At 31.7% G+C, this 12,850-nt stretch overlaps 3 protein-coding genes across 3 annotated transcripts; all 3 read right to left on the bottom strand.

Moving 5' to 3' along the window:
* Positions 1–529: 529 nt before the first annotated feature.
* LOC120578158 (uncharacterized) lies at positions 530–1,720 on the bottom strand. Its single transcript, XM_039830435.1, has 5 exons — positions 1,284–1,720; positions 1,096–1,196; positions 917–1,007; positions 697–851; positions 530–539 (listed from the first exon to the last, which is right to left on the bottom strand). Exons 1-5 carry the CDS (start codon positions 1,644–1,646, stop codon positions 530–532), a joined length of 720 nt encoding a protein of 239 aa, XP_039686369.1. The 5' UTR covers positions 1,647–1,720.
* Positions 1,721–2,073: 353 nt separating this feature from the next.
* LOC120578128 (putative protein FAR1-RELATED SEQUENCE 10) lies at positions 2,074–4,289 on the bottom strand. Its single transcript, XM_039830303.1, has 2 exons — positions 4,083–4,289; positions 2,074–3,226 (listed from the first exon to the last, which is right to left on the bottom strand). The coding sequence occupies exon 2, from the start codon at positions 3,217–3,219 to the stop codon at positions 2,455–2,457; it is 765 nt and encodes a 254-aa protein (XP_039686237.1). The 5' UTR covers positions 3,220–3,226; positions 4,083–4,289; the 3' UTR covers positions 2,074–2,454.
* A 6,584-nt stretch (positions 4,290–10,873) lies between these two features.
* LOC11438868 (uncharacterized) lies at positions 10,874–12,539 on the bottom strand. Its single transcript, XM_003593878.4, has 4 exons — positions 12,075–12,539; positions 11,800–11,946; positions 11,452–11,529; positions 10,874–11,233 (listed from the first exon to the last, which is right to left on the bottom strand). The coding sequence occupies exons 1-4, from the start codon at positions 12,462–12,464 to the stop codon at positions 11,063–11,065; spliced, it is 786 nt and encodes a 261-aa protein (XP_003593926.1). The 5' UTR covers positions 12,465–12,539; the 3' UTR covers positions 10,874–11,062.
* Positions 12,540–12,850: the final 311 nt, after the last annotated feature.

Raw genomic sequence — 12,850 nt, 5'->3', positions numbered from 1 at the left:
AAATAAACTTACATTGATATTCTGATAATCACTTTTGAGTGCACATTCAATCATCCATTTAGCAACCCACACTCCACAGTCATTTCTGTGGAAAATTGTAGTATATTAGTGACTCTGACAACAACCATAGATTAAAAATAGAAATAAACAAAGTATAATGAATGAGAATTACGATCCAATGTGTTGTGTTGGAAGGGATCTAGGTTGAATTATACAGAAGTTTGATATTGAAATGGATGAATCCACACCATGAACAACAGAATCATTACTCAACATTTCCTCAATGAAAATACCCTGCAATAAATTACAATTCTTAGTAACATAAGCATAATAATAAGTTATAAAGTAACAAACATGTAGGATACATACCAGCTTCAAAACCTCCCGACGTCTTAAGTAATTTCTTTCAGGACAAGGCAAAGAGTCTAACAACACCATCTTTCTTTCCATAACATCGACGACCATGAGATACCAGTGCACCCCTTGATCGTTAACAGGAATGAAAATATGAATGAAATAAAAAAATAATTCAGTTGATGCTTTAATTTTGATATGGCAATAATCATAGAAACAGAATAAACAACCTTTGTAACAGAATGATCTTCCTTTGGCATGAAATCCTTTTGAAAGTTTTTCCACACTTCTTGCGGAGTGTGTCGACAGCCGAGTATGTATTGCTGCATAAGTAACATAAACATAATTGATTTTAATAATAGTACAAATAAATAAAAACTTCTAGTAAGATCAGTAGTGGTGATTACCGCAAACGACGTGGGGAGATACCATACTCCTTTGGTTTTGGATAACGAATTCATCACCCAGTTTTGTCGCGAAACAACCAAATTAATAACCTGTATAATGTAATATCAAAATTTTAAGCATATACCATTAGAATACAATGTGATGTTCAAATTACCTCCTGATCCACAAAACTCCTTGGCATCAGGGACTTTAGGGTTTTCCTATATCCAGACACATCTTTAGTTGAGCGAATCAGTTCTTCCTCCCTATAATGAGAATTAACAGAACCATCAACTAAACTGATATAAACGAAACTAAAAAAATGATATTCAAATGCATTAGGATATGTTTTACCCATTCAAGTCTTCAGCAGGCATAAAAACATACGCAACTATGTAGGCACAAATATCATTTAGATTCATTGCTGGTGGTGGTCTGAATGTAATTGGCATCCACTGTCAAACAAGTTTTAACATTTCATAAATTAGGCAACAACAGATTTTGAGTTGAAGTTAATGCTTTAGGGTTGAATGATTACTTACAGTAGGAATTTCAAAAGCAACATCATCACCTTCATATCCAACCGGATTACCTGGATGATAGTTCAGGAAAAAATCGTTATCATCTTCCTCTTCAGGTTTGCAAAAAAGGTTTTTCCTAACCCGATTCAGTTCCAAATTAGCCATTTTTCTCTTGCCTTCACTTTTAGTCTTAACGTGTGGAGGTGCTGAATTGGTTCCAAGATCAGCAGTAAACTTAGTCTTGGAGGCTTTAGTTTCAGTTTTTGCAACTTTATGAACTACTTTCCTCAAAACTTTTGGCGTTGAAGCTGTAGAATCATAGCCTTGTACTTTTTCATCTTCGCTCTCATAATGGCTACTTTGACAATTACCAATTAAAACCATAACAAGGTGTAAGAACTTAACAGATCATTTATCAAAAGAAAGATATAATAACATATCAGAATCATATTGCATCAATTGATTACTTAACAGATGTTATTTATTAAGGGTCATAGGTCTTTGAGACCTTCCAGGACAAAAGTTGTTCAAATGTTAGAGGGTATTTGCACTGTTCCATAACCACCAAAATCTTCCAATGAAGGATACCCCTCCTCTTGTGATGCTTATCTATCAGCAGTTTGTCTGAATTACATATGATATACGGTCATGTTTTCTGATCATTGTGGTTTAATTTTTTAAGTTTCACTACCTAATTAGGTTGTAGTAGCTAACCAAAAGATACTTCTTGTTATTTATATGTATCTTGTAAAGACACAACATTACAAGGGTTTGGTCTAGTGGTGATAAATCACACTGCTTTTGGGATGAGATGTATCAGGGAATACCTGTTTAATAGCTTCCCTCATTGATCCATCTCCATCCGTTACCACTGCTTTTGGGAATTTACCTTCCATACATTCTAAAAAACGGTTCAAGACCCACTTATATGACTCGATTGTTTCATCCTCCAACAACGCAACACCAAATATAATGGTTTGTGAATGGTGGTTACACCCAGAAAATATACACAACGGATAGTTGTATTTGTTCTTCTTGTACGTTGCGTCAAACGCCAAAACGTCGCCAAAACAAAAATAATCAGACCTACTACTCCCATCAGCCCAAAACAAACTTTTCATTCTTCCATCAATGTTGACATCGTATTCAGCATATAACATTGGATCGGTGGAAGACTTCACATTAAGATACTTTAGAGCAGCAGCAACATCACCGTCTTTAATGACATCACGCATCTTTTTATCAAAATAGTTATACAGATCTTAGTAAAACCTACATCAGCGTATCCACCCTTCTGAGCAACCATATATCCCATTATATGACAGGTTCTGATTCCATGTGATTGAAGAGCATCAAGTTGGGCACTATCTGCTTCAGAGATTTTACGATACAGTGGGTGCAAGTGTGTAAATTTAGTTGGGGTTAATTCATGGTTATGCCCCTCTTCAAATTTAGACCCTACATATCTCCCCTTTTTGGCTTTGTAATGCACACGAAGCCTTGCTTCACAATTTGTTCGGGTGAGACGTCTATGATCTCTTTTCCTATCATTCCTAGAGAAGTGCTTCTTATCTCTTAACCCATGTTTGTTGCACACAAACTCCCTCATTGTGATTATTCCACTACTATTTCTCCTAACATCACCTTTCCTAATGGCAAAACCTTTGCATTTTCCATAACGATAATAAAATTCATACGCTTCATCAACAGTACCAAATTCAAGTTTAAGAATTTCATCAGAGGCAATGGAATTTACATTCACCAACCTGTCACCTACTAATGCATCGCTGATTGAACCCTGTTGTTGAACTGATTCATCATGAACATCATCATCAGCATTACCATCAACATCATCTTCAGCATCAGACGAACTATGATGTTCTTCATCCTCGTATAAATCATCTGTGTATTCTACTTCACTGGAATCGGCGTCCAAACAATCTTTGTGGTGTTCCATGACAACCCTAAAATTTCGAAAATTTTAACAAAGCATGAGTTTTATTTTTAAACAGCATACTATTATATTATTGCAAGCAAAACCATCTTCCTAATACAAGAAAAACCATCTTCCTAAGACAAGAAAGAGGTGCTAGGAAAACAAACAAAAACCCCAGTGTATATGTTACAGGGCCACCCAAATGTACACATAAGCAGCATCACACAAAATGGAAACAAATACATATTGGGGTCTTAAGCAAATATTTTAACTTTGAATAAATACTAACTTTCTGTGTATTAGTCAAGTTGTCTATTACAATCTTGAAAATTGTCTTTGGTATAACCGAGTGACATTAGGTTTTAGGTCCCTAAATGCCAACGTAATTGTTGCCTCCGATACTAATCAAGTATATAACATCATTGAAAACCTTTTTTTTTTGTTATAACCTAGTGTCTGCTTTAATAACTACACTACATCCTTGTAGTAGCTCAATTGTGTTAGAAGATTGATATGAAAAGTGAAATAACAGTCCTTGAGTTACACAATGAACCAAAACAATTTGGCTTATTTGGGCATATCAAGAGAAAAAACACCAACTGTTAAAGAGAGTCATATCAACAACAATAACAACAAATTAGTACCAATTTCAAAACAAACAAAAAATAATCTCTTGCATAATCACAAATTCCCAAATTTTGGCCACATCAAAACCCTAACAATGGTTTCACAACACTAAATATTAATCATAATCCCAATTTCATAACCAATCAACCAATTAAACACTATTACATTCATATAAAAGAATCCAAAATCAAAAACCCTAATTAAAAAAAAGGAGATTCATTCATTCAGATTGTTCTGTCGAGTGTTCGAAAACGAACCTGAGGCTTGGAGAGTCAGGTGATGGACGGAGTGAAAAGGTTATGGAGTGGTTCGCGCACAAAAGAGAAAGAAGAGGCAAGAGAAGCGTCGCACTTGGTGGTGGTGGAAGGTGGCACTGCTGCAGTTGAGAGAATGTACTGAGAAGTGTGGAGAGTAGAGAGAGACGCAAGGTCGTATCAGTTTATTTTGATGAAGAGGAATTTGTGCGATGGGGAAGACGAATGAATTGGTGTATCCAATTTAGATTATAAGTTTTAAGAATAAAAAATAATAACAAAATTGTTGAATTTTGATTTAATTAAGGACCCAATTGCAATAAGTAAAACTATAATGGTACACCATATGAACAAATGTACAATATACATAGTAAAATTTGATGTGTCATGCATTAAATACACAAATGCATTATGATTGGTCATTCTAATGACTTCATCAAAAAAGTCATTTTAACAACTTCACCATAGAGGTTGTTAACAAATATTGAAATAATTTATTTTGTCAATGAGGTCCTCTATTATTATTAGTATGTAAAAATAATTGTACATTTTCAATGTAATTGGCATGCTTGTAATAACTAACAACTATCACAAAAACAAAAACAAAACTAATGAGACTAATTAATACTAAATTTTTGACCCGCGCTCCGCTCGAGTTTATTGTAAAGGGATTGATATACGAAAAATAAAATGCAATATATAATAGGTAAAGGTGAAAAAATAACACGTGATAATCCATAGTAGACAAAATAAAACACTTCATAAAATGTATGAAATTTGAAAATATTATAAAACAAAATTCGGTAATCCTATCAATAATTCGGGTATATATAACCAAGTTTACATGAAAATTAGGGTAGCCGAAAAAAAAGTATAAAATAGAAGACATCAAACGTGATCATTGATATGCTCATAGTTTCTAAAACAAACGTTCATCAATCAAATAAGTGAAGAAAATATTTTCTTCAAAAAAAAAGGCAAGAGGATCGAAATGAAATTGGTGCGATGCATTTTTTTAGATGAAATTTGTTAAATTAAATAATTGCAAACCTAATAAAGCAATTGAGCGAGAAAAAATTATGTTAAATTGCTGCAGACGTAACAAAATTAATAAATAAGGATAAATATAGAAAATATTTTCTTCAAACAAAAAAAAGGCAAGAGGATAGGAATGAAATTGGTGCGATATAATTTTTTAGATGAAATTTGTTAGGTTAAATAATTGTAAACTAATAAAGCAAATGAGCGGGAAAAAGAAATTAATAAATAAGGTTACACCTACAATAAAAAAAAGTTTTATACTATCCGTGTATATACAACTTAAATCCAAAACTACCTTAGCCGACAGTGGAGAATTGCTATCTTACTGATCATGCAAATTGCAATATACATAGGAGAAGGGAGTATTAACGTAATTGTTAATGTTTGGGACATAAACATAGGAGACAAAACATGCTCCTGGAGGATGGCAATGGCCCCCAATGGGCAGGATACTGTAATACCTGTCTTTGTACTCGCTTTTGTAAAAAATATCCGTATCTAAACCCATACCCTTGTGGGTAACAATTTTACCGTCCGTCCCCATATCTTATGGGCATCTAAATGTCCGTACCCACGCTCATTACTCGCACTTTAATTGCAAGTGTTTATTTGTAATTTGTTTATGGATAATTAAAATTTGAGGTGAGAGAATGATGTCTCTGTTCAAAGCAAAGAAAATCTTAAGATTCAAAAAATATTTACAAATATATTTATGTTTATCTCATTTCACCGCCAATTAATTACAAGTTAATTTATATGATATCAGGTAATAGGTATCCATCCACTAGTAAGTTCATTCTTTTAGAAATAGAGTTTAAGTCTTCACTCAATATTCTTTTTAAGGAATTCTTCATTCAAAATAAAATGATAAAATTTTTTTTTTTTACCATAATAAAACTAATAATGATTTGAAAATGAATATATTTTTTTGACCAAGAAAATGAATATTTTTTAAAAAACTCCCTAGAGTCGAATCGTGCAACCATGTGTCCCTCGCGCTATTTATCAATACCGCTTACCACTGCTACAAAATCAAGCTTCTAGTTGAACGCTGAAAATTGTCGTGATCTATATACTACTATTAAAGTTGATGCTCTATAAATTTCCCATTTTGCCCCTAGGAGGGGTATTTTTGTAATTTTCTAATTGGTGGAATTGTGTTGTTGCCACCTCACCATTATATGGGTACATTTCCCATTTTGCCCCTCACAATTTTTTTAATTATTTTATAATTTTTATATTTTTGATAACTTTAACTATTTTTCAATTTTTTATCCCAAATTCAGTTGCTTCTACATTGTCGTTGTAGAAGATTAAGGTATCGCTTGACCCGGTTTTTTTTTTCAACTTTTCTACATTTTTAAGGAGAAGTTAGGTCAAACATAGTATCAATTAATTACTTACTAAAAAAAAGTAATTTTTTTTTAATGCATAAAATTGAATGGAATGAGCTTTGGCCAAAAATTGTTGAATGTTACTTTAAAAACTACTTCTTGATAATTTATTTCACAAGCACCTCTTTTTAACTCACGCTGTTTACTTACTAAAAAATAGTAATTTTTTTGAATGCATAAAATTGAATGGAATGAGCTTTGGCCAAAAGTTGTTCAATGTTACTTTAAAAAAACTACTTCTCGACAATTTATTTCACAAGCACCTCTTTTTAACTCACGCTGGGAACCTTTTCTTTTATTGTTTAATATTATATTTCAATATGTTTTTTTTCCTTCCATTTAACTTTTTGTTGAACCGTTCCATTTAATTTTTTAAGGATGTTCCATTTAATTTTATTATCTTTTTATCGCTTATATATTTAATTTCAATATTGTTTAATCATCACATCTCCACAAATATTTTTATTCACACTGTCATTAAATGATACCAAATATTTTATTTCCAATTTTTATGTTTTTAACTATTTTTCAATTTTTTGTCCCAAATTCAGTTGCTTCTACATTGCCGTTGTAGGAGAATAAGGTATCGTTTGACCCGGCTTTTTTCCAACTTTTCTACATTTTTAAGGAGAAGTTAGGTCAAACACAAACACAATATCAATTAAGTACTTACTACAAAAAGTAATTTTTTTTAATGCATAAAATTGAATGGAATGAGCTTTGGCCAAAAGTTGTTGAATGTTACTTTAAAAAACTACTTCTCGACAATTTATTTCAAAAGCACATCTTTTCAACTCACACTGGGAACCTTTTCTTTTATTTTTTAATATTATATTTAAATATGATTTTTTCTTCCATTTAATTTTTTTTGGAATCGTTCCATTTAATTTTTTTTAAGGAGGTCCCATTTAATTTTATCACCTTTTTTTCAAAGGAATTTTATTATCTTTTTATCACTTATACATTTAAATTCAATATCGTTTAATCATCACAACCTCACAAATATTTTTATTCACGCTATCATTTAATGATACCAAATATTTTTATTTCTTTCTTCAACCTCGCAAATATATACGAACACACATATTAGCGCTTAGAGTAATATTTTATATGTGTCTGTTTTTTTGTTACGCTACTGCGTATAATTTTTTTTAACGTTGCATAATGTGTATGATTATTTTTATTCTTATCTTCAAAAAAGGTCTAGATGCCTAGAAAAATTATACTTATATATATATTTTGCACCCTTATATTGTAACCAACTATGCATATCTTTTTCTTATTCGAAAAAACTAAACATATATGTTTCCATGGCACCAACAATGTAACAAATATAATATCATATAATATAAATTCTTATCTTTTTGAAAGACACCAAAATGTTCACTAATAAGTAACATTGATAAATCATGATGATTGAATTTTAGCTCATGATAAGGTTTTGACACAATTGTTATTTTGGCTTCTGGTACTGTGGTTGAAAAAAAATTGATGTATGTGGGTTATTTTAGTTTTTGTGAGTAATCATAAAGCCATAACAATTTTCATATTTGGTTTATTATTTCCTATATGATTGAGCCGTACAAAAGTTGATTGGTGAAATTTGTTTTGGTCATATCATTGACGTCCAAAAAGTTGATGATTCAGAAATTTGTGCATTTAAGATCAGGTTGATTTGATGATACAAAAATTGATCACATAGGAATATGTTAGCTTCTTTCGATATCAGAATGAACAAAGGGAATAAAATTAAATGATGTATTATTGTATCTTTATATAGGACTTTCGATGTCAAGGGATTATGACTACATTAAGGATCTAAAAAATGATTTGGACATTTGGAAAATAGGATTTGGAGTGCTGGATTCTTGGATTGTAAATGGTAGTAATGAGAATCAACATATGAAGCTCATTATTTGTGATGCAAAGATTAGATGAGTTAGTTAAGATTTGTTGTAATTTCCTTTATGATTTATCAATGTTACTTATTAGTGTACATTTTGATTTATTTACATTTTTTGGTTTCTTTCTCGAATTTAGGGTGATCGAGTTCATGTAATAACTCGGTATAGATAATTGGAGCATTGAAAGGCTTTGATCGAGGAAAACAAGACTTATACTTTGTATAATTGTCATGTGTTTGATAATGACATTGTATTTAATCTCTTTAGGGTTGTTTTTGGTTCTGATACAAAGGTGCAGAAGTATGACAAGTTAACTAACGTTCTTACTCATGAATTTCGTTTTAAGTCATTTAAGGAAATTCAAGATGGAAAATTCAAATCTGACATTTTATATGATATAGTTATGTGCTTTAATTTATTTCTTTGTTTTCTCCGATTATAATATTATTATAGATGTAATATTTTTTTTAAGAAATCATCGGGCTTCTTCATGAGATTGTCAAGACAACACCAATTGGGACTAGAAAGAAACCGTGTACGAACATTGTGTTGAAAGATAAAAGGTATTATTTTCTAATTTGTCAACATCAGATGATAGAATTTTGTATAAGTTTGACAATGACCTGAAAGATGTCTTTCCTTATGCAGTGGGAATATAGTTGATGTAACACTATGGGAAAAATACTCCGTAGCTTGATCATTTACCATCTATTTACATTGAGTTCTTCCATTTTGTAGTCATTGGCAACCCAAATATATGTAACAATTGGTCAGGTTCGAGGCTGCTCATCAACCTACATTATCCGGTTGTTGAGAAGTTTAAGACTTAGTAAGTTTGCATTATGATTTCAAAATATAGTATTAGAGTAACTTATAATTTCACAATCTGATTTGATTGTTTTTTGACCATGTTTCTTGAATTGTTGTTGTGACCTTAACACTTCTCAAGCTCAGAGTCAAAGTATCAGTCATAACTTAAGTTAGAGTTCGGCTTCTTCTCAACGTACTTTGTACAACGATTTTTTCAATCTGCCTCAGGTTAGGCCAATTACTGAATTTATAAACTTAGTCATGGTCTACTTTTTTTATGCACGAACATGCTTTGAGTTTTTTGATGCACAAGTTAAAAATACATATTGCATTATTCTTTATTTCATGTGCATAATTTGGGTTAGGATACATACTTCATCACTATTTGGAAAACAACTAAATTCAATCCTAACCAGTTTGGATGGTATTATAAGAGTTGCACCAAATGTTCGAAGACATCAATGTCAAATGGTGCTAGCTATAGATGCACATGCGGGAGTGATGCTTAATTTCCATTTGTTTCAACAATGTTAATTGGTCAACGGGGTTCATATAATGCACATACATGTATTTATCTAGACTTTATAGGAAGATAATAGGAAGATAAATTAGAAGTCATGATACATTTTCTTTAGCTTAAATCAGTTAAGCTACCTTTATTTTATAAATTATATGTAACTATATTCGCATACAGAGAAAGTATAAGTGTCGCCTCATTACCGCCGAAAGAGCAAGCTATGAAAAATACTTGGGTGGGCTATGGATCAATTTCTGCAGAGAACGTGTGATGATAGAAGGTGGTAAGCTCATATTTGGTCTCGAAAAGTCACCGAAGAACTTGCACGTTCGAGTTGTTCTAAAGTAGATATTTGCTGTTGAACTATTTGAACTTCTACTATTTTGACGTATCGCTTTGGGCTGTAATCGTAAACTATTTTGACTTTGGGATGTCATTTGTTCTTTTCATTTTGTCTGATGTAAATATTGGCAAAAATCTCTTTTTAGTTAGTCTTTGACACCTGGAGTCTCTTTTATAAACCTAACTATTATGTAACGTTAATCTACACATTGTTGGTTCCTTCATTGGTTCAAATTAGTATCATGTTAATTATAATGTTGTTTTCCTAATCTTTTGAACAAAATAGAACATACCCTTTTTCTACAGCAGATCTTTATAATGCTTTGGAACCAGCCCATACATATTTTATGATGAATCATAATGTTCCGTCGTTTTAACATATCTTCTTTCAATTTTTTTTTATCAAAAACGTTATTAAACCCGTGCGAAGCACGGGTTTGTAACTAGTTTTGTAGTAAAAGTGGAACACTCACCGCGCAAATACGCATAATTTGATTACAATGCATAGTGACCCAAAAAGAAAGAGGAAATATACATTGTCGGTGGTAAAAATGTTTTTCGCTGTCAATTAATCAAAACTGTCTAATCATATATATTCTTTGATTTTAAGTTTTAATCACAACCACTTATAAAGTCGAACATATGGATGCTTGTGATTCATTGACAATGCATCAAAATGAAACTCACACAAATATATATTTTTATGTCAAACTCATACAAATATTAGAGGATAGATAATTCATTTATATAATTTTTTTACTGTGTCAATTAATCATAACTATCAGATTATAAAATCTGCCCGACTTCAATTATAAAGTAACTGTGATTTGTTGACAGTGTAAACATTTTACATTTACTCTTATCGTAATTAACCTCACAGTAAACATTATTATAGTAAAAAACTAAACTACTCTTAAAAACAGTAAATCAACAAATAGCCTATTATCTATCATATAATGATCACAATGACATGTTTTATTGTCCCTTCGTCCTCGATAATTCTTGTATTGCACTTTGAAGTCGTTCCACATTTTTTTTGAACTTATAAAGAGAAAATCCGGTGCAAGGAGGATCTTGTACCGTAAGGAATTCATTCCAACATTCATCGGCTTTTTCCGTGTTTCCCTTCATTTGGTATATAATAGCCTGTAAAAAAGAAAAGAGAATCAATGAGAAAACTTAATTTGACAAGTCTTTTCTACATTTTTAATCAAAGAATCAACCGTTTATCACGATCAACTTATTTCAAAGGTTGAACAATCCACGAGTAGCATATAGCAGTTTCCAATAAAGCACAAGGTTTTTGAGATTATTTGATAATTTAGATGAGAGGTATGCAAGTTGAAATGATACGGAACGTGTACCTTGTACAGTGGGCGTCGAGCATCTTTAAGCGAATCATCTTTCAAGCATGTACGGTTCAAGGCTCTGTCCAGCTCTCCCTGCCAATTGAAGTTTTCTTTTCATAAATAGATAAAGAATTCACAACAAAGTACACACCCTATGTCATTTGCAACATCATCGTCTAATGATTTGTTTTAGGTCATTAAAATTTCAAGTTATTAGGCTAAGATTTAACATAAATTTTGTATAGATCCATTTAGGTCATTTTTTGAAGGGACTGAAATGCAAAAATTAGACAAGTGAGAAACTACAGTCGGTAAAAAATAAATATGTTGATAGAGTATAGTGAGAAGTTGAGATTTTTCAACCTTATAGATGAGCATTTCTACTAGGAACATTTCAATTTCGTAAACTTCATGTGGTTTGTTCGCATTTTCAGCCTTCTCTACGGCCCTTTCCAGTACTTCCACCGCAGAATCTTCACTTCCACTCATTTCCAGCTTTTCCGCAGCTTGCTGCAACAAATCTCTTAGTTAGAATATGAATCACATTGTCATTTCTAAGTGTTAAAACAATTATGTAACCTACTTAGGATATTGTTAACAATAAATCTTAGTATGAAGGAACTTGTAAAATATGTTACCTGAATCTTTATTAAATCAAGATATTCTTCATTGAGTAAAGCCTTCAAAACTTTCTTAGTGTGTTTTAATGTTGCAGGATTTACTCGAGCTTTATTGAAATCCTCTTTCAATCTATCCAATATGGGTTTTCCACTATGAATTTCTCTTACGATCCATGACCTTGTACGGTCAAAGTGTTCGGACTTGGGCTTGAGCTTGACCTTCGACCTTCGGTTTGACCCATAAGTCGAAAGATAGAGACTCCCAAGGATGACAATAACAACGGCCAGTGTTGCCGTCTTAATATTTAAATCATACTTAGATATGAAAGCTAAGATGAATTTTCGCATATCTTCATGATAATTTGAAGAAAGGGATAAATTGATCAACTTTTCTGCCAGTTGATTCATACTTGAGTTGTATTCGTTTTCCACAAAGAAAAAGAACTATTTAGATGAATGTTCCTACCAAATCATTTAGCACACAAAGTGAAAGCCATATAGATATTGCTATATATATAGTTTGTGAATTGTCTTCAAGCATAATTATGATTCTAGTCTTGACAAATAGGTAAAGAAATGTATATATCCTTTTGTCAAGAATCCTTCTCCGAATTACTTTTGAAGAATACAAGGAATGGATAATTTACTTTAATTCCATTTTATTTCATAATCCATTAAATATCCAAATTAACATAATGTAATAGTTTGCTTGAGAGAAAATTGGAGATTATTCGTCCTGGTCCACAAATGTGTATGTGTACAAATTTGTATACTGTATGAGCTGGTTTGTAGGG

Source organism: Medicago truncatula, chromosome 2 (assembly GCF_003473485.1).
Source record: "Medicago truncatula cultivar Jemalong A17 chromosome 2, MtrunA17r5.0-ANR, whole genome shotgun sequence".
NCBI classification, from domain to species: Eukaryota; Viridiplantae; Streptophyta; class Magnoliopsida; order Fabales; family Fabaceae; genus Medicago; species Medicago truncatula.
Note: the sequence above shows the minus strand (reverse complement) of the source record. Positions and strands in the feature narration are given on the sequence as shown.